This window comes from Corylus avellana, chromosome 6 (assembly GCF_965113065.1).
Source record: "Corylus avellana chromosome 6, dhCorAvel1.hap1.2, whole genome shotgun sequence".
Taxonomy (NCBI): Eukaryota; Viridiplantae; Streptophyta; class Magnoliopsida; order Fagales; family Betulaceae; genus Corylus; species Corylus avellana.
The window spans coordinates 24,989,993-25,010,873 of record NC_142495.1 but is presented as its reverse complement, the minus strand read 5'-3'; the positions used below and the strand labels follow the sequence as shown (position 1 = coordinate 25,010,873).

Here is a 20,881-nt window from a genome sequence, read left to right as displayed (position 1 = left end):
TGACCCGGGGCGGGAAAAACGAAAAAATCACATTACGACTTCTTTCCGGTTCATTTGCTGCTCTATTCCCACCCCAGCTTCTCCCCCAAGCTTTTACTCTCTCTGTCTTCAATGGCTCGGAACAAGGTAAACCAATATCACTCGCTACATATCTCTACAATTTCTTCATTTCTGCTTCCCAATATTTGACAATTTTTTTCAAAATTTCAAATTTGCTCTAACTCTTCGTTTGTTAAAAACTCTTTCTGCCTCAGTTGATCATAATCTGTACTTATTTTACTTTATATTTTTGTAACTAAAGCCTCTTAATTTTTTTTTTATTGTTGATTCCATTGGCGAATTCCTTCCCCTCTCATTTGGTTACTTTTAATACGTTATATTCTAATTGCCCTGCGCTCTAATTTTGCTGTTTTTGTTGTTTATGATTTCTATTATGCTCTCTTTAGGGTTTAGGATTTAGGGTTTTAGTTTACCAATTTATGAAAATTGACTTATGTATTGCATATTTTATTTTATTAAATTTTTTGTGCTTTGGGTAATAGGAGACCTTGCTATTGTTGCTCGATGTGGGTCCTTCAATGCACGATGTTCTTCCGGAAGTTGAAAAAGTCTGCTCCTTGCTAGTAGAGAAAAAGGTATTACTTTAAAAGTTTTGAATTATTTTTAGTTATTATCTCTCTGTAATTTCTTTTGTCTAATATTCTTCCTTTTGTTCGTGCAGCTCATATACAATAAATCTGATGAAGTGGGTCTTATTTTATTTGGAACTGAAGGTATGCCTTAGCTTTCTAATTGATGATTTTGGGCACTTGATGTCAATTTAATTAATTCATGTTCATGATTTCATTGCTTTGGAACGCGGAGGATCTTTATTAGTTACTCTAGTAAGGAAAAGTTACTTAATGATGGTACCATTGGAATTTTCAGACACAAAAAATGAGCTGACAAGGGAAGTGGGTGGGTATGAACATGTGGTGGTTTTACGAGATACCAAAGTTGTTGATGGAGATCTTGTTGAAACTTTACAACACCTTCCTCGAGGAACTTTTAATGGTGATTGTATCCTTTAATTGTTGTACTTGTTTTTGGAAGATTATCCTTTTCTGGTGTCAATCGTCAATGTTTTCTCTTTGGCATGTATTGTCTGCTTTAAATATTTTCATCCCCTGGCTCATTGGACTTAAAACAAAAATGCTGAGTTTCTTTTTCTTCTTATGAAAATTTTGTTATGGACTTTAAAAAATAAAAATAAAAATCTATCCATTGCAATTTCTTTGCTTCAAGGAGAGTGAGCTCTAATCATAAATTTTTGTAGAAAATCTGACTGACTTATGCACATTTTTCTATGCAGACAAAGCTCATTAACTCTGTAAAATCTTGTGCCTGCCTGCCTTTTTTTTTTAAAAAAAAAAAAGAAAAAGAAAAGAAAAATAAAGAATAATTGCATTTTAATTTGAACATTAGTGAAGATCAATGTTGTATTATTATTATACTAGATTATAATCGCATCTATTATTTATTTAGTATTATTTCATATCTGTTATTGTTTTGATGGATGTATGATGAACTTCATCTGAAGCTTGGAGATACTCTTATTATACATGTATTACATAATTATTTTTGGAAGTTAATCATGGTTAATCATGCCATTTACCTTTAGACCAAAGGCATCACCACCCCAATAAGTACTGGGTGGTGGGTGAGGTCATATGTTCAAATACTGCCAGATAAATGGGTTAATTGTTAAGCAAAAATGCAATTCATATCTATTTGACTATGTGCTCATTAATATTTTCTTGGCACCTTGACTTCATTTGTAGTTCTTGATGCTATAATTGTTGGGATGGATATATTGATAAAAAGGTTTGGAAAAACAGACAAAAAAAGGAAACGCATTTGCCTTATAACAAATGCACTATGTCCTATTAAAGACCCATTTCAAGGAAGCAAAGAAGACCAAATCATCACCATCGGTGAGCAAATGGTTCAACATGGCATGGGAATGGAAAGTATAGTTGTGAGGGGAAGGCTTAGCGAGAATGCAAATAAGAGAGTAATAGATGAAAATGATCTTCTATTGAATATATTTTCGAAAACAACATGTGCAAAGTTGGTGCATGTTGAGAGTCCAATATCATTGTTTGGTGCTCTAAGAACTCGAAATATTTCTCCAGTTACAATATTCAGGGGTGATCTTGAAATCAGCTCCAAAATGAAGATTAAGGTAAGCTATTTGGTGCAGTATAGAAGTAATTGTCAAGCATATGGTATTCATATTTTTATAGATTATGATCGTTCCATGATATTGTTTCCTATCTAAAAAAAATTTTCTTTCATAACAAGGGACAAAATTAATTACTTGGGCACATCAAATTGAACCTGATCTTGAAGTAGCTATTTCACACCTGTCAATGATTTTCTGTGGGATCCACTTGTCATCACATGTGCCAGTGGATTATCTATCCTCCCAAGCTGTCATGCTTATCAAATATCACACTAATTAGATATTAAATTTCTCCAACCCATGCCTCGTACTTTATTTTTCTATAAAACATTAGCAAAAGAACCCAAATTTCGAGTCATACATGAATGGGACAGCTGTTGGTCCCCAATCACATGTGAAGCATTCACAATTCAACATTGGACTTGCGGAAAATTAATTCGGCAAAATGTTATTGAGGGGTATTAAAGTTCCATAATCTAGATTTCAACAATGGTAGTTTGGTCCACAAACAGACAAAATTGGGTATTATTTGCTTTTCATGACTTGTTCTACAATACTGGATTTTTTTTGTTATTTCTCTCTCTCTCGCTCTAAATTTATTCTCCTGTATATTCTAATTGCATTATAAAAAACTGTCACAAAAAACCTATCTTTTTAGATATTCTCTCACAAAATACACATTTTCCCCATCTTTAGAATCTTGCAGCTGTATGCTTTGTTCCTGATATGGACAGCCTATACATGATTTGGCACATACACACCTTCATAACCCACCCACTCAATATAGGACTTAATTTCACAATCTGAGATATCATAATCTCCCCTACTCAAAAATTTGACGTCCTTGTTAAGGTACACATTGGAACGTAGTGTCTCAGTGCCACATGGTAATACTAAGTTAATTATGATACCATTTGTCATGACGTTATACCTCAAGAGGACTTGCCAAAGTTAGAATTGAAGCTTAATAGAGTCACTTATGTAGTCTAGTTTCACCTAGTGCACGATCAATATGGGACTTGACACACACGTCTTCATAACCCACTCACTCAATATTGGACTTAATTTTTTTCAATTTGGGGCATTGCAATTAAATTATGTTGTGCAAATTGGGTTGCTAATTACTAAGCCGGCCCAATGGTGCCAACCTCTTTCACAAGTAGCTTACCTTTGCTTCAACAGTGCATGCATTTTGAGAGTATTAAGCCCCATTGTCACTGAAGTGTGTTAATTTGGTTTGGGGCCAGTAATTTTGTTACAAAGAGAATTTGGGAATGTATCATATTACTCTTCCAACTGATAGAGGATAAATGTGGAGACCACTGTTTGGGGCCATCATTGAGTCATCTTTTGTCTGATACATGTTATATGTCAGTTAATTGTAAGCATCAGCACAGTGTTTCAAGTTTCTTTTTGGTAATGGAGGTGTGCTGGACAGAACTGAGAAGTGATACAAGAATGCACACCAGGAGAAGGATATATAAGAGCATATTTTCAATGAGAATGAGGTGATGAGAGAGCAACTAGAGATTGCGTCTGAAAGAGGAGATCTCTGGGAGATCTGAGACTTTAGACGTTGGAGCTCTCGTGGTGATATTTTATTGGTCATTTAGCATGTGCTATAGTATATAAGCTAGATTTAGGTCCTATTTTTCATCTCAATACCAAGTGCTGTGTGAACCAAGTGAGCAAGAGCGGCAGGGTAGCATCGAGCTGTGGTTATGGTGTAAATTAGAAAGGAATCCAAAGTAGAGTAGTATTCTCAGGTAGGTTCAGTGGAAGTTTCCGACTGCTTTAGCAATCAAGTATCTTAAGTCATACCTTGGATTGGTGGCAGGGTGTTCCCCCATGATCTACAAGTGTCAAATCTGTCCAAAGTTCTATGGACCTTGATTTTCTACCAAGCACCTAGCATCTGGTGCAATAAGGTATAAGTTGCCAAGTGAGCCGATTGCCTTGTTACCACTCATGCCATTGGCTGTAATCACAGTCTTGATGCTTTTGATGCCAGTCCACTGATTGGTCATAAGCTGCCCTTGATCAAAACAAATTGGTAGCATAGGATTTCACTGTACTGAGTAATGTCGTATCTTGCATTATGATAATAATTGTGATTCTTGTTGTCTTGTGATGATAGTATCTTGCCTAAGTTTCTCCGTGTAATGTTCTTAATGCATGGGCTTCTTCAATTATTCCCTGTTCTTTGCAAGTGCTTATAGAAACATACCAAATTTATCTCATTCATTTCTTAATTGATTTTAGGTATGGGTTTACAAGAAAACATCAGAAGAGAAGTTTCCCACTCTGAAGAAATATTCTGACAAAGCACCTGCAACTGATAAATTTGCCACCCATGAGGTCAAGGTAGATTATGAGTACAAAAATGTTGAAGGTCCTAGTAGAGTTGTACCTCCAGAAGAAAGGATTAAAGGATATCGTTATGGACCTCAAGTAGTTCCTATAGCACCTTCTGAATGGGATGCTGTCAAGTTCAAACCAGAGAAGAGTGTAAAACTTCTAGGATTTACTGATGCTTCCAACATAATGCGGTACGTTTTCACTGCTTTGACTTGCATACTTAAGCTTTCCTTTTGGTTAATTTCAATTGCAATAATAATCATTTGATTTCCCTTTTCTTTTGTCTTGACCAACATATATGTATCAAGGCACTATTACATGAAAGATGCCAATGTTTTCATTGCTGACCCGGGCAATACAAGGGCAGTTCTTGCAGTTTCTGCCTTAGCAAGAGCAATGAAGGAGAAAAATAAGGTGGCTATTGTGCGTTGTGTTTGGAGAAATGGCCAAGGGAATGTTGTTGTGGGGGTTCTGACACCCAACGTATCTGAGAAGGAGAATATTGTAAGTCTTCATACGCATGCTTACTAAGTCCTATTAAACTTGGTACTTTGTATATCTTAGCTTATCATTCTTTTGATGATCTTACTAATTTTGCATGCTTTTGTGTAATTGCTGGGCAGCCTGATTCGTTGTACTTTAATGTGCTTCCCTTTGCTGAGGACGTTCGAGAATTTCAGTTCCCCTCTTTCAACAATTTACCAGCATCATGGCAGCCTAATGAACAGCAGCAAGAGGCTGCAGATAACTTGGTAAAGATGCTTGACCTGGCACTACCTGGAAAAGAGGAAGCTCTGCAGCCTGACTTTACACCAAATCCTCTTTTGGAGGTACTCATTCATGCAATTCCTCTATCTGTATTATAGTAGTTTGACATAGAGTGCAAATGAGTGCAGGGTCTATGGCCATTAAGTAATTATGGTAATATAACTTATAGAAAGATTTAAAAAAAAATAAAAGTTATTTATGCTTGTCAGCTTGTTGCTTCAGCTGTGTATACACGCACAGAGCATGTTTTGTTTGTTCTAGAGAAGATAATTAGCACCACAAGACCTAGAAGGACGATTATGCAGGTCCCTTGGTGCCCCCGTGGATTACATAAAATTACTGCAGGCTCAAACAGGGAGAAAATTTTGATTTTTGTAAAAGGATGTCATACAAGAATAATGTCTTGAGCAGTTCTAAAAGGACAACATTTCAAAAGCTATGTGAGAGATGAACAAGGAGTGTGTTTCTGCGGCTTTCTTGCCCCTTCAATATGGTATGCAGGTATTCTGCTTGTAACTAATACTGAAGTTAATTGTCAGCGTTTCTATCGTCATCTTGAGTTGAAATCAAAGCACCCAGATGCAGCTGTACCTCCTCTTGATGAAACCCTCAAGAAGATAACTGAACCTGATCCAGAACTACTTTCTCAAAACAAGTCTGTTATTGATGCATTCCGCCGGATTTTTGAACTCAAAGAGAAACCAAAGGTCACTTTTGCTGTTGCACTTTATTTTTTATTTTTTTAAAAAAATGGTATGCTGTGAAATTTAACATGGTCATTGATGTTCTGAATTTTATTTGGATTGCAGCTGAAGAAATCAAATCGACGATTTTTGCGAGAAAACCCATCTGGATCGAACAAGGAAGAGGGTTACAGTGACATTTCTGCTCAATTGCTCAATTCCAGTGAAAACACATCTGCTGTTAAGGTTGAGAAAATTGGGGATTTGACCCCTGTCCAAGATTTTGAAACCATGATGTCACGTAGAGATGGTCCAGAATGGGTTGGTAAAGCAATCAAGGACTTGAAAAACAAAATATTTGATATGGTGGAGGACTCCCATGAAGGGGACAATTATTCTAAAGCACTGGAATGTCTAGTTGCCCTTCGCAAGGGTTGCATCCTTGAGCAGGTAGCCCCCCCTCCCCATTTCTTCCAACCCCCAATTGATTTTGAGTAGAATTTGATGAATTTTATTTTAGTTTGAAACTAGGTAAAGGGCCAGATTACATTTAAAGCCACAGTGAAATAGTACAACTTCATTTTTTGAGTTGCCTTATACTTACTACCCTAGTGATTAAGGTTTGGTCGGTGGGCTACTAAAAATTTTCTTTAGGTTTGCATGGGGTAAACAGTAGGGCAGTGATCTTTTCAGTGACAATAACTTGCACTTTTCACTACTTATTTGATTTAGCTATCATCCCATTTGTCCTTTTAGGACAGAATTATTCCAATGATTGTTTGTAACATGATATATATATAACTTGGTGATCTCTAGGTCATAGTTTAGCATATTTGTTTCGACAACTATGGTTAGACCAACTATTTTTTAATTTCCATAGGTTTTTCCTTTGCAGGAACCAAAACATTTCAACGATTTCCTGCACCATCTTTCTAACTTCTGCCGGGAGAAGGACCTTGATAGTTTCTGTGAATTTCTTGCATCCAAAGAACTCACCCTGATCTCCAAGACAGAAGCCATTGACAGGTTTATATCGCTATGTTTCTTTGTTCTATTCATTTTTTCATTGCATTCTTTCATTTCAATAATTGTTCTTGTGTTCTCATTTCATTTGGCTGGTTAATTTCTTCTTCTTTTTTTATTTTTTTTATTCTCCTAAGCAGTGAAGTTAGTGATGCTGAAGCTAGAAGTTTTTTGGTTAAATTAAAGCCAAAAACTGAGGACTTGAGTGGATAATCCAGTGTCAGTCCTTGTAGTATCCCCATGTTGATGCTGATCACGGTTATGTATAGACACTCAAAAGTTTTGTTAGATGATGGGGAATCGGGGATTATATTGTAAATGTTCCTTAAATCTTCCATTCTAGGATCTGCTTCAACCATGGAAGGATGTTATTGAAACACTAGTTTTCTGTTTTTTATACATAACGGGAGTCATTGAAACCCCACCTCCCCCTCCCCCCCCCCCCCCTTTTTTTTTTTTTTTGAAGAGGTTGATAAAGTTATATAACCACTCTGACTGTTAATCAAGCCGTGAGAACACGGTAGAAAATAAGTTTGTTTTGCTAGGGCGAAACCATGAGTGCAGAGTTTTTCTTTTATGTTTTCCTGTGCTCAAGAAAGTTGAAGGTTGATATTTGTAGCCATTGTTTTTTAATAATTGGCCAAAATATTTTTTTTGTGAAAAAAAAAAAGAAAAAAGAAAGAAATAGTGTGGCTTGATAATTTGAAGAGAGATCAACGGTGGCACGAAAAGGCTCCATTTTTATTTTTCTTTTTTGTTTTCTGAGATGTCACAACCGATATACGAACTTCACGGGCTTACCATATACTGTTCCCATTTTATTGATTTTTTATTATTATTATTTCGACAAATTTCTGGTTACTCTTGGATGCATCGACTAGTCTAGTTAAAAAGGAGAAAAATGCAAAATTAGTTCTTAAAATTTCACTGATTTAAATGGCTTCATGTGTACAAAAAGTGATCGTAAACTCCTAGTAGTAAGCAAAATTAACAAATACATCTTTCCATCTATCTTCTATTCAAAATTTAGACGAGTGTTACATCAGCACTAATTATATTACATATTGTGACACCGACAAATATCCAAAAAAAAAAAATTGTGTGAGTGATGCGATCACCTCCAAATTGGCAAGAGAGGGTAGTCAAATGCCAAACTACTCACCCTTGATAGCAAATTGGCAAGAGAGGGTAGTCAAATGCCAAACTACTCACCCTTGATAGCAATTGGGAGTGGTTCGCCCACCCCCAAACGGTCATTTGAGAGTGGTCCAACCATCTCTTCAATTTCTTTGTTCTTTTTATTTTTATTATAAAAAATACACATCACAATATTATTAGTATAGAAACCTATTTGTTGATTTTGCTTGCCCCTTCAAAAAAAAAAAAAAAATTGCTTGCCATATAATGCTTTTAATCATTTTTTATACCACATTTTGCTTCTTTTTTTTTTATCTTTTTTTTTTCTCTCCCAGTTAAATTTGGACATTTGGCCAATCAATGCCGCTATATTCTTTCCCTCGTGTAAGCTAATTTGTTTGACTAAAAACTTAAAAAAGTAAAAGAGATGCTCGTGGATTATTTCAATATTCTACATCACACTTGGCAATTAATGTAACAGGTTAATCGATCTCTCCAAATTCAATCTTTAGATTTCCAAAAACCAATCTTTCTTCATTTAACTATATATGAAGCACTTTGCTCAGTCTTCTCATATCATTCATACATAACATAGCTAAGAAAGCGTAACACAAGTCTTTCAACAAAATTTGCCGCAATTTCGTCACGATTTTGCACAAGTCCAAAGTGACTTTATACATAAATAGGTGAGAATGGTAAAACGTGCGTACCATTATAATTACTCTTGGCTGCACCAACATCCAGCCTGTGGTTTCTTTTACAAAGCCTGCCTCAAGTACCTTTTCACAACAGGACATTAAGTTAAACGAAGTATCTTCTATAATTTGCTATGAAAGTTGAATCAAAATCAATGAGAACCAACTATAAGTGAGAGACAAACGGCTGCCTAATTTCATCCCAAAACAGATATGAACAAAACACAAAAAGGCAGCTCTCAGTAAGGAACACATGGGTTTTTTACAGGTCAATCAATCAGTGGACTTTAACCAATTCCACATCATATTCCAGCCATGAGTCTGGTGGTACGTTTTCACCACTTCCTTCACTCCCAAAACTGCAACACAGGCAAAAATGTCAGGCAAGGGAATGAGAACCCAAAGAAAGCAGACAAAAAAGAAAAAAGAATGGGCAGCAAGATTCATTCGAAGAATACGATCACATACGCCATTGATGGTGGGATGACAAGTCTTCTCTTTTCACCTACTCGCATACCTAAGAACCATGCACATGTGTCAGCTAGAGAATAATAAACAACGATTTTAAATGCAAGTACATTTCCTTCAGGATAAAAACATCTCAAGGGCAATACCATCAAGACCGATATCCCAACCCCTGATCACTCTTCCCACACCTGCAAGAAGCCACATATATTAAACCATGTAATAAGACTTAACATATCGTATCTAGGAAAACCACGATTCTATCTCATATCATAGTACCTAGGCGAAACTTGTAGGGAGCAGCACCAACATTTGAATCAAATGATTCTCCATTCTTCTTCAACTTGCCATTGTAATTGATGCTGATCTGAAAGCAAATAAAATTTACATCAATTTTTTAGAATTTTCTAAGACGCGTCTTTGATATTCTACGGTTCAAGATTAGAATATTATTTTTGGTAAGCTACCCCTCAGACGACCCAGAAAAGAATACAAACTGCTATTTCTGTTCATTACCTTTGATTGGAAGACTACATGCAGGAAAACACATTTAATTAACATCATTGTTGAATCAACAGAACATGGATTCAAAGGGACTTGCCTTTTTCCCAGAAGCAGCAACTTTGCTGTCTGATTTACCCATTTCTAGCACCTCAATCATTAATCCATCAGACAAGGTCTGAACCTGAGACGACTTGTCATTAACTTCCTTCTCCTCAATCTTGTCTGCTGACAGAAGGGATATATTCATGTTCACAGCTTCCACATTCTCCTGGATTCTACTCTTTTTCTTCTTCTTAATAGTCTTCTCCTTGGAATGATTTTCATTATCAAATTCATGAACATTGCTGTCTAAACTCCTGTGTAAAATAATGTAAGAATGATATAAAGGAAAGGATACAGCAAATGAAAAGTAGAAAAGTCTATTCATCTTGCAACTGCTTATCATTCAGAAGATCAATATGGACAACAGAATTGTCCAAGTAAGTTCATCCTTCGCACAAGCGAAAAAATAGAATTGAATGTTCTTTGTTGATTAGTTGATTGGCAGGAATTCTTAAATTTTCTCTGTTTCTCTCACTTGTATTTGGGTTGGGTTGGGTTGGTGGAGAGGGCAGAGTTCACAGTTCATGCAACTTCTCTCAGTGTTTAAGTGCCTCTGCAAAATTAAAGCTCAAAAAAGTAGTGTCTTGTCATTGGCTGGACTCTCTCTATTTGGGTTAGGTTGGGGGAGGAGGAGGGAGCAGAACTCATGTAATTTCTGTGTGTGAGTTTCTATGCATTTATAAAATTGAAGCTCAAAAGAGTACTGACTTGTCATTGGCTAGATCCTGATTTTGTTCATCTGTCATAGGCAGATCCTGGACTATATCATTAACCTTTGCTTCATTTTGCTGAGCTCTATCTTCTCTAACACTGTTGTTATGCTTACTGTCAGTTTTAGAAATTTTTACATCCCTTGCCTGTTGTTTACTTTTCTTTTTAGTTTTTTCATCAATTTCAGGGCCTATTTTGGTGTGGGTAAATATTAACAACAAAAAGATCAACAAACTGAAGTCTCAGTAAGCCCTTTCAATATGAGGAACATGTTACATATTCAAAGTTCAGATCACAGATATACTCACAGAGATCCTAGGATCATATTGTCAGCCTTGAGCACATCTTGAGGCACTTTATCCTCTTTAACAATATTGATGTCCTTACTCTCAGCTTCAAATGCTTTCCCCTCCTTGAGGCGTGTTTTCCTTTTCTTCTTTGGATTTTCACCATCTTCAGCCCCAACTTTAGTGGAAGGCAGCAAAAAATTATCCAGCAATTCAGCTTCCCTGCTTCAGTAAAAAAATAAACAGTGACAAGGATCAAGACAATCCTCAGTTAACTCTAATCTATGCTTCAATGTCTATATGATAACATATTATATGCAAAACACAGATCACTGAAATACTCACTTATCATTGGCTGCCGTATCTCTTAAAGGAAAATATTGGAACTTGTTCTCAGCATTTGACTCATTTTGCTGGGCTTTATCCTCCTTAACAAAATTGTTATGCTTACTTTCAGCTTCATAAGTCTTCTCCTCTTCCCGTTGTTTCCTTTTCTTCTTTGGCCTCTCACCACCTTCATGGCCCACTTCAGTGGAAGGCAGCATAAAAGTATCTGGCAGTTCAAGTTCTGTCCTCTTGTAACTCGTTTCACCTGTTCCCTTGTCAGCTCTGCCATCTACTTCCTCTGTTCTTTCCTTCATGGTAGTTTTAGACTGACCATCTATAAAAACGTCATGGGCTTTTCTTTTTGGCTGATCAGCATAAATTCCATCTTCTGCCTTCTTGTCACTGGTTTCAGGTGTTACCTCATCAGTCTTTCCTTCTATTTCCTCTGTTGTTTTTTCTATGGTAAACTTCGGCAGACCCACAACAATGTAGTCAGCTTTTCTTGTAGGTTCAATAACATAATTTCCATCATCTTCTGTCTTCTTATTACTGGTTTCACTTGTTTCGTTGTCAGCGTTGCCTTCTACTTCCTCTATTGTTTTCTTTGCTGTGGTTTTACTCTTGTAGAGAGAAGAAATTGGGACGATGTCATCATCTTCACTTTGCAATACTAGCTCATTGCCGCTACCATTCACCATATCTTTTTGTTGAGAACACCCCTCATCGTCAGACTCACGGATTTGATACCTCTTCCTAAGCCGTCTACGACTGTCCTTCCTTTTCTTAGGTTTCTCATTATCCAATATCTCTGATGATGTCAACGCCACCAACAAACATAGATCAAACACTCAGACATATATTCCATAAACATTAATGAGCATGTAATATAGGATGAATATACCCTTAACCAAATAATTTAAACATGTGCATTCAACATACCCCCAAACTCTAATATATTGAAGATGTTGAAGAACATCAAATGAAGCATATGGAAACATGCAACAAGAACCAAGAATGTAAGGAGATCAGGTTGAGATGTACCAAGATTTGATATAATCCAATAATTGGATGCTTTTGTTAGAATATTAATTAAAATGATTAAATTTCCTATTTTCTATCAGCTTAGAGCTTTATATAAGTGGTGATTTAACATGGTATCGGAACAAAAAATTTTAAATTTGAACCTTGTCTCTATCATCCACATTTCTATTTCAATTAAATATTTCACTTATTAGACATCACTTATTAAAGTGGAATTTGAGCTCGCACGTGAAAAGAAGTGTTGGAATATTAATTAAAATGATTGAATTTACCATTTCCTATCATCTTAAGTTTTTGGGATAAGTAGTGATTTAACATGTTCTACATCACACAATTCTTATCATCCTAAACAGCCCAACAACCTATTTGGGATAATCACACTTGACTGCCTTCCAAATCATCTAACCAAAATTTACTACTACATGCGATGTAACTTCGATCATGATCAAATTCCATCGACAGAAACAAGTTTGACAGTTGTAACCACCAATGAAGAAAAGAAGTTTAAATTCCAAAAACGAATTGCTTCATGCATGTAACAGCAAAGCCAAAGACTACTTGCATATGAGTCCTTCATTCCTGAGTCCTAACAATCAAATTAAACATACATATTATCCTCCCTGCCTGGTTATCCACACAAATGGCATGAAAGGGAGTAGAGCCAGCATTAATATCCTATATGAAAAAAAAAAAATTAAATAAATAAAAAATCACGAGAAAAAATGAAGCAATTTTTTTTTGATTTACCTCCACCATCGGAAATGGGAGAAGGTGGGTACACTTCCAGATCATCATCGTTGATAAAACTATTTTCATACTCATCTTCATCACTATCCTCAGACCTCTCTGTTTCAGTGTCAGCAATATCTTCCCCACAGGGTTCTCTTGCCATTGAAGTAAAGGAAAAATAAAGAAACCCATAGAACAAAATCTCAAACAATTAGATTGCTAGGCACAACCCTCTATTTGATTGCTAGTAAGTTGAGAGAGAGAAAAAATCAAGTCTAATGTTTTGTGTTGATTTGATTTACAAGAAAAGAAAAGTTCAACGCAAAAGACCAAAAGGGAACGGAACAAGGACCTCAAGCCACAAACATTGCAAATCGGTGGGATTGTCAATGGTGTGGCTCAGCTCATAGAGTGCGTTGACGCTCTCAAAGGCAGTATTCAGAACCCATTATGTTCACTCCAAAAAGGCTTAGGAAGGATTGCCCGTTGCCCCTTTCCTGAACCAGAACAGCTGGGGCTGAGAGCAAAAGGGGGTGTTCAAATCAATACTATCTAGGGTTCGATCAGTGGTAGCTGGGGTCATCTTACCTCTTAACTGATCAACTAAATTTACTAGGCACAATCAGATAATGTTACCATATAGTGGGATTTAACAGCAACCCATATTTCCAAATTCTTTATTTTCCTACTCTCCCCAACAATCAAACAGATAGTAAGCGCATACACTAATTAACCAATAAGATTAACTTGGTAGCAAAATTCCATACCATAAACAACATACAAACTCCAAAGTCTAAACCGACAAAAGGATACAACTCATGCCCAGCACTGCGCAGATAGTAACCAGTGAGGAAAACGCTTCGAGGACCAATAACAGAGAAAACAACGTCATCTGCCTCCTCAAATTCCAAATTTAGTTGCAACGACTCAGAATTCACAGGATACAAAGCGCAAAGATAAACAGGACTCCTTTTTCCCACATTACATTGAAGTACACTTTTCGCTGTGGCAGTACCAAGCGCCAGTGTTGCCTGCGTAAACCAATATACATATCATTGACGCGTACGATAAAACCCCAGTTCAGGAAACCTCTAAATCCCTTTCTTTATGAATCCCGACCCAATCAAAATTGCAAAACAAAGCTCAAGCAACCTCAAAATTCTTTCATATAGATGCAAAGACTACCAAGTACCAACAATTAATAATTAGAATTACAGATTTTTCATCAGAATCTAAATAGAAAACAATCACAATATACACAGAAAAAGAGATTTGACTCAGTACCATCGATATGTGTAGCCGTCCATTCGAGTCGTCAGATTTATGAGTATAGGGCTTCCCGGGTTTTACTTCGATTCCTGAAAAAAAAAACAAAAAAGTTAACACATGCAGATTGAAGACACAATGCAAAAAATTTCAAGCTAATTTTCCTGCATATTATCAGCAACAAAACCATTCCAAAAAAAAAAAAGAGGCGCTTTTGTGTGTATGTGCTGTAGGGTGGTCTTACCCCAGAATGCCATTTGTTGGGACCGGATCAGAGCGAAAAAGCAATTGGAATCTCTCTCTGTCTCTCTCTCTCTTAAACCCTAGAAGAACCACAGAGGCCCAGCGCTTTCTTGAATTCTTCTCTCTCTCTTTCGACTCTTAACTGTGGCACGGGTCCCATATCGGCAAGGAATTATGGGAAGAACGCGCCAAGCCCGTACACTGTACGCAAACTTAAGCCTCCGAGCGGGACCTGAGAACTTGGCTCTTGGTTTGAATTTTTACAGCGTGGAAATTCTATCGATTTTTAGTTACTAATCTTTATATTTACTCGTAATTTTCAATTTTTCTAATCATACCTTACCTCCCATGTTAATGATATACTTGCATTCTCATCAACAACTTTTATTTACTTTCTATTAAGTTCATTTCAATTTCGAAGCAGAGGTCACTGGTTTGAAGTTCTCTCCCTTTCTTGTACAGACATATCAAAAAAAAAACTCATTGATGAAAATTTTCTTTTTCACACTCCAAATTTTCTAATATAATATAAATGTAAAAAAAAATTTGGATGCTTTATTAATATTTTTGTTTTGAAATGAAAAAACAAACGAAAGGATGAAAATTTTTGTCAAATGAAGCCAAGTATTATCAAATAAAAGGTCCATATTTATTGGGTAATGAAACCAATTTTCGTAATTTCTTTTATCCATAATCTTCAAAAATAAATAGTAAAAGTAAAACATGGGTTACAAGTCAATCCACACTAAATTAAAGATTAGTGGCTTTCAATCACCAATTTATATGCATGTAACTCTTAAAACACCTTTTTTCCACTGTTTGATTCGTTTTGAATGAGGGTGGATTCAAGGGAATTTTATTGGAAATCTTAAAAGGTTGGTTTTTTCTTCTTTTCACTTCTTCCAAATTCCTTTAATCTTGCAATTAAATTTTTGTTGGATTTGTATTGGGATTAGGTCCAATGGTGCGTTGGCCGTGTTTTGAGCAACAAAACAATGATGCCGGTCAGTTGCAATTAATAATTCGGAAAGGAAAATGCTAGAATGCAATCACTTCTTCGCATTTGACCCATCAAAAGCTAATGTGACAGGCCACTTTTATTATTTTATGGGAAAAATATAAAAAAGCCCCTCAAACTACCAGCCGTTTTCGATTTAGCCTCCTGATGTTTCAAAAGTCATAAAGTAGCCCCCCAAACTACCAAATTGTTACATTTTGACCACTTCGTTAGTCAAAACCGTTAGTCTGGACGAAAACCACGAAACGACGCCGTTTTATTAGGGTTAAGTTACGAAAATGCCATTGTGGGATTTATTTTATTTTATTTTTTAAGGTAGGAGCAAAACGGCACCGTTTTTGCTTAGGGTAATATAGTTATATCTTGATTTTATTTGTTTAGTCACTCCTTCTCCTTCACGCAGCCTCCTTCACCCTCACCTGGTCAAATTCTTCCTTAAAAGATTTCTAATACATGTAATTGAAATTGGAGGTGTAAGATGAAAATTAAGTGTGAAATCAAGACTTTTACTAACAGGGACAACACAAAACGAAACAAATCTCAATAACCAAACTAAATACTCTGTTTTTCCTCAGCTTTCCCAAAGCTACTCCACACACATACTCTGTTTTTCCGCACTTATAAATCAATTGCAATTTCTTCCTCCATACTCTGTTTTTCCGCACTTTTAATAGAAACACCATTTCCATTACTTGTCCCCTCTTCCTCCAAAAAACCTCCATCAAAACTCACATCCAAATTCTTCTGGGGTTCACAACCAGAGATTACTGGGTATCGTTTTTCAACTATACTTAATTTTCATACATATTTGTCAGTACCATAATGGATTTTCTTGTTTATTGGAATTTTCTCAGAGTTGGAATTAAACTTCCAGAAATTGCAGTACGATTTGAGCACCTAAATGTTGAAACAGAAGTTCATGAAGGAGGCTGCGTGAAGGAGAAGGAGAGACTAAACAAATAAAATCGTATAACTATTACCCTAAGCAAAAACGGCGCCGTTTTGCTCCTGCTTTAAAAAAAAAAAAAAAAAAAAAAATCCCACAAGGGCATTTTTGTAACTTAACCCTAATAAAACGGCGTCGTTTCGTGGTTTCCGTCCAGACTAACGGTTTTGACTAATGGAGTGGCCAAAATGCAACAGTTTGGTAGTTTGAGGGGCTACTTTATGACTTTTGGAACATCAGGGGGCTAAATCGAAAACGGTTAGTAGTTTGGGGGGCTTTTTTATATTTTTTCCTTATTTTATTTTTGAAAATCTTTTAATTTTTAAATCAAAATTAAAACAATAAAAAACTAAAAAGAAGTTGCAAAGAGTGGCCGGCCACCCTAGACCGTCAGTTTGGGGTGGCTTTGTCCTTGGGGGTGGTCCACGCCAACATAAATTTTTTTTTTTTTTTTCTTGGATTTAGTCCTTGGACGGTTGGGGGTGACTCATGACCCTTGGAGTGGATCCCTAAAATACGCCCAAAAGAAAATTTAGTCATACAGTCAAATAAGGACCAATTGTTTTTTTTTGTTTTTTTTTTTTTTGGCATATACATCTATAAACCACATGGACTAACTTTTTTCAAATATTTTGAAAAAAGATACTAACCGTTTTACTTTTTAAGAAATTAGGTCTCTACAGAAGTTAAATTATATTCTAACTGTATACCTTAGATTTTCCAGTCAATTAACAGCATTCAAAATTACGTTACTTAAAACTCCACAACTCAAAAAATATGATAAGAAAGTCCCCAGCAAGGGGAATTCTCACAAAATTCAATTTAATGGGCTGGCTAAGCTACATGCTCGTGAGCCAGAGAAAAAAATCTTGAACTAGACTTGGGAGGGGTGCGCCAGGCCCGTGCAATAGTGCAACGCATGGGCGACGCTCGAGAGTCCCAGTAGCAAGCTACTGTAGTGGACCCTCCCCCAAAAGAAATTAATTTAATATCATGTGACCCGATGGGCCACGTATCAGATATTAAACTGATAAGAACAGATACTACACTTGATCTTAGCCAAAAGGCCGAGAAAGGTATGCCTATTCAGTTATCTCCGTTTTCCTTTTATAAGCTAGTGTTCACTCCGCCTGCTCTTATGTTTTCGATGTGGGACTACAAAAGCTGCTTCTGCGGGCATCGACTTCAAAGAGCATGCACCATGTGCGAAGCTGCGCATCTTTGGGTGCGTCTTTTATGCGTAATTTATTGCACTTGCCTTGTGCTTATGCAAATATGAGCCATTCGGTTCGCATTTAGATCCCCTGATTCGTTCTACCAAACTGCATTTTAGATCGTATTCTAAAGCAAAAGCTGTTTCCAGGGTTTTAAAGTATAAGATTTTCCAGGGCTATATCATCACAAACCATTGTGTCCTTTAAATCCCCCCCTCCCAAGCACCTCTTCAAGTTACATTCAACTATTAAACCACTTTTGAGGCCTTGGGGTGATTCCGCAATCTTTGAGCATCTCCGGCAAATGCTCTAAAAGGGTGATAATAATAATAATAATAATAATTATTATTATTATTATTATTATTATGTCTCTAGCAGAATAGTTATTCTAAATATTTTGCTACAGTATAAAAGTTCGTCGTAACACATAAACAATTATTTTAATCATTATTGCGAGATGCTCTTATTTGGTTAAACCCTAAGAAAATAATTAACTTTTAGGGGTGGTCAAATCACTCTGAATAGCTACAGCTTACACGTTGATTTGGCCACCATCAAATTGGCCAAAAGAGGTGGCTCAAGTCATTCATATATATATTTCATTTTAAGTTTTTTTTATTTTTTTTGTTGCTTTTAATTTTTAATGAGGCATATGTGCTAAGCGGCCGTTTCTAATTGATTTGATGTGTTTATTCAAATTATATATTGAAGTACCATCTTAATATTTAAGCTTAAGACAAGTACTATCTATGATGCCTTTTGAAACTAAGGCAAGGCCATTTGATTATGAATCTTATCCTTACCGTGGATACCTCAAAATCATTTAACCCCTATATGAAAAGAAAATACCCTTTTTGACAAACAATTTGAGATGAAGGTACCACCTGAGGTAATATGCAAATCATATTTTATCTACGACCACCTGAGGTAATCTCAACCCAAAAGTTTGTGCAATTTTCCTACATGCGTATGGGAGAAGCATCAGTGCAATCCTCTCATGAGTCTTTACTCCTGTCAATTAGTATTCAAACAAAATAGTAGACTGATTACCCTTGTCAATTGGCATCAATCTAGTCTCTACATTTTTTTTTTTTTTTTTCTTCTTCTTCTTCTTATGAAGGGTCTGTTTAAGTTCTTAGATTAGGAACCGGATAATATCTAGTTAATTATAGTGAAATGGTATTTTGTCTTTTCACTTTTTTAAGGGACAAAAATACATCTTTACTATAATTAACTGGATATTCTTTAGTTCAAATGAAATGGAAATCCTAATTCATAAATAGGACATGACGTATGTCATAATAATAAAATATTATTTATATTTTAAAAATAATTAAAAAAAGAAAATAATAAAAAATGAAGGGGTGGCTGGCCACCCCATTTTTGGAATAGAGTGGCTTCGGCCACCCAAATCGCCGATCCACCCCTAAGAGCATCTCCAGCAGCGTTTCTAAACTAGCTTTTTAGTTAAATTTAACTATTTTGTTAACTTTTCTTGCTCCAACAGATACTGTAAAATAGAAGGTTTTTCAACTACTGCTACAGTAAACTTTCATATTTATAAGTTACTGTAACAACTTGTAAATAATATTTTATTATATTTTATCTTTCTTTCTATTTTTTAATCTCTCTCTTTCTCTTTTTATGGGAAGACCAGGAAATGATAAAAAATTAATAAAATAATACTAAAAAATAATATTTAATTAGAGTAGATAGTTAACTAAAATAAAAAAAAGTTGTATTTTGAATAGTAAAATGAAAACTTTTGCTGGAGATGCTCTACAGGCCATGGGTAGCTTCGGCCACCAAGGGCCAAATTATTATATTTTTTGTTTATTTGGCCATTGAAGGGCCCAATTTACCCCCAACTGACCCTTAGGGATGGTTCAGCCACTCCATAGACAAATATGGGGTTGTCAATCACCCCGTAATTTTTTAATTATTTTTAAATAGAACAAATGTCTCCCGCCATGAGTAGAATAACGGGCATTAGTACTTAAAAATATCAAATGACAGGTTGAAGAAAATTCCAGAAATTTTTGATCTGACAGATAACTTACAGTTGCTGAAGAGGATTCTTGAAATTAATAAATCGCCTGTATTGGCTACATAATTCAACGATACTTGCCAGCTAGTTTCCGTTCAATTTATAAAACTCAAATTAATAAAGATAATAATAATATCTTAATAAATTAATTTTTATAACACATTTCTCGCCTTCCTCGAAATTCATTCGCATGATTTTACCAGTATAAGGTAAAAATAAAAAATTTTGGACTAGGATTTGGTGGGGTGCGCCAGGCCCGTGCAGTAGTGCAACGCATGGGCGACGCTCGAAGGCCCCAGTAGCAAGCTACTGCAGCGGACCTTCCCCCTGAAAAAAATTAATTTAATATCATGTGGCCCGATGGGCCACGTATCAGATATTAAACTGATAAGAACAGATACTACACTTGATCTTAGCCAAAAGGCCGAGAAAGGTATGCTTCTTCCTTTCTCTCCGTTTTTCTTTTATAAGTCAGTGCTCACTTCCACCTGCTCGTTTTGTTTCGGTGTGGGACTAGAAAAAAGCTTCCGCGCGCATCGACTTCAAAGACCAACATGTGCGAAGCTGTACTCCCCCACATCTTTGGGTGCGTCTTCATGCGTAATTACTGCACACATGCCTTGTGCTGATGCAATAGGAGCCATCCAGATGGCATTTGGATTAGACGGGTAAACAACATCGTCAGCACACTAAAGCACCTCCATGAAGAAAGATCGACAAAAATTATGGAGAGTTTATCCAGTATGTTTCTAAAACTTGGTAAAATTGAAGATTTGTTTCTTAGTTCAATTTTAACAACTGCTAATCTATTTGGGATCACAATATGGACCTGTGGAGACGGCATATATTTGTTTACCCTATAAGGTAGCTGTTGGTGATAAAAGATAGAAAGAGAAAATAATATACAAGAATTGTTTATTCTATATTTTGATGATTTTGAACGTGTACAATAATAGGGTTTAATTTATAATAGGATAGCTTAATTTTTTTGCACATGTATTACTTAAAAATGTGGTTTTTTTTTTTTTTTATTTATTTATTTTTTAAATATAAGGGTATAACTATATTTTTGTAAATTTTAGAAAAGTATAAA

The 20,881-nt window shown here is 35.8% G+C and overlaps 2 protein-coding genes and 2 non-coding genes across 7 annotated transcripts; 1 reads left to right on the top strand and 3 right to left on the bottom strand.

Moving 5' to 3' along the window:
• The first annotated feature begins 59 nt into the window (after nt 1-59).
• KU80 (Ku80 family protein) lies at nt 60-7,485 on the top strand. Its single transcript, XM_059603049.2, has 12 exons — nt 60-126; nt 543-635; nt 722-773; nt 928-1,059; nt 1,821-2,224; nt 4,487-4,773; nt 4,891-5,086; nt 5,206-5,412; nt 5,890-6,057; nt 6,160-6,483; nt 6,929-7,059; nt 7,197-7,485. The coding sequence occupies exons 1-12, from the start codon at nt 112-114 to the stop codon at nt 7,267-7,269; spliced, it is 2,082 nt and encodes a 693-aa protein (XP_059459032.2). The 5' UTR covers nt 60-111; the 3' UTR covers nt 7,270-7,485.
• A 1,247-nt stretch (nt 7,486-8,732) lies between these two features.
• On the bottom strand, nt 8,733-14,706 carry LOC132187127 (peptidyl-prolyl cis-trans isomerase FKBP43). Of its 4 annotated transcripts, none has more exons than XM_088517428.1 (12): nt 14,565-14,706; nt 14,339-14,412; nt 13,868-14,085; nt 13,073-13,209; nt 11,303-12,092; nt 10,979-11,182; nt 10,668-10,904; nt 9,955-10,213; nt 9,633-9,720; nt 9,503-9,544; nt 9,357-9,405; nt 8,733-9,247 (listed from the first exon to the last, which is right to left on the bottom strand). In XM_088517428.1, exons 1-12 carry the CDS (start codon nt 14,575-14,577, stop codon nt 9,166-9,168), a joined length of 2,193 nt encoding a protein of 730 aa, XP_088373554.1. In that variant the 5' UTR covers nt 14,578-14,706; the 3' UTR covers nt 8,733-9,165. The 4 variants fall into 4 exon arrangements, with proteins under 4 accessions (XP_088373554.1, XP_088373555.1, XP_059457301.2 ...); XM_088517429.1 differs by having other exon boundaries at nt 10,668-10,874; nt 10,985-11,179; XM_059601318.2 differs by lacking the exon at nt 10,668-10,904.
• A 2,705-nt stretch (nt 14,707-17,411) lies between these two features.
• Nucleotides 17,412-17,607, bottom strand: LOC132188918 (U2 spliceosomal RNA). Its single transcript, XR_009440977.2, has one exon. It is a non-coding gene; the product is annotated as a U2 spliceosomal RNA (small nuclear RNA).
• A 2,421-nt stretch (nt 17,608-20,028) lies between these two features.
• On the bottom strand, nt 20,029-20,225 carry LOC132188917 (U2 spliceosomal RNA). The gene has a single exon (XR_009440976.1). It is a non-coding gene; the product is annotated as a U2 spliceosomal RNA (small nuclear RNA).
• Between the last annotated feature and the right edge of the window lie 656 nt (nt 20,226-20,881).

Coding starts and splice junctions, on each gene's coding strand:
- KU80 (XM_059603049.2), top strand. Junction 5,413..5,889: donor CACCAAATCCTCTTTTGGAG/GTACTCATTCAT, acceptor GTTAATTGTCAG/CGTTTCTATCGTCATCTTGA. Junction 7,060..7,196: donor AAGACAGAAGCCATTGACAG/GTTTATATCGCT, acceptor TCTCCTAAGCAG/TGAAGTTAGTGATGCTGAAG.
- LOC132187127 (XM_088517428.1), bottom strand. Junction 12,093..13,072: donor TCCCATTTCCGATGGTGGAG/GTAAATCAAAAA, acceptor TGACATCATCAG/AGATATTGGATAATGAGAAA. Junction 9,248..9,356: donor GTCATCCCACCATCAATGGC/GTATGTGATCGT, acceptor CCTGTGTTGCAG/TTTTGGGAGTGAAGGAAGTG.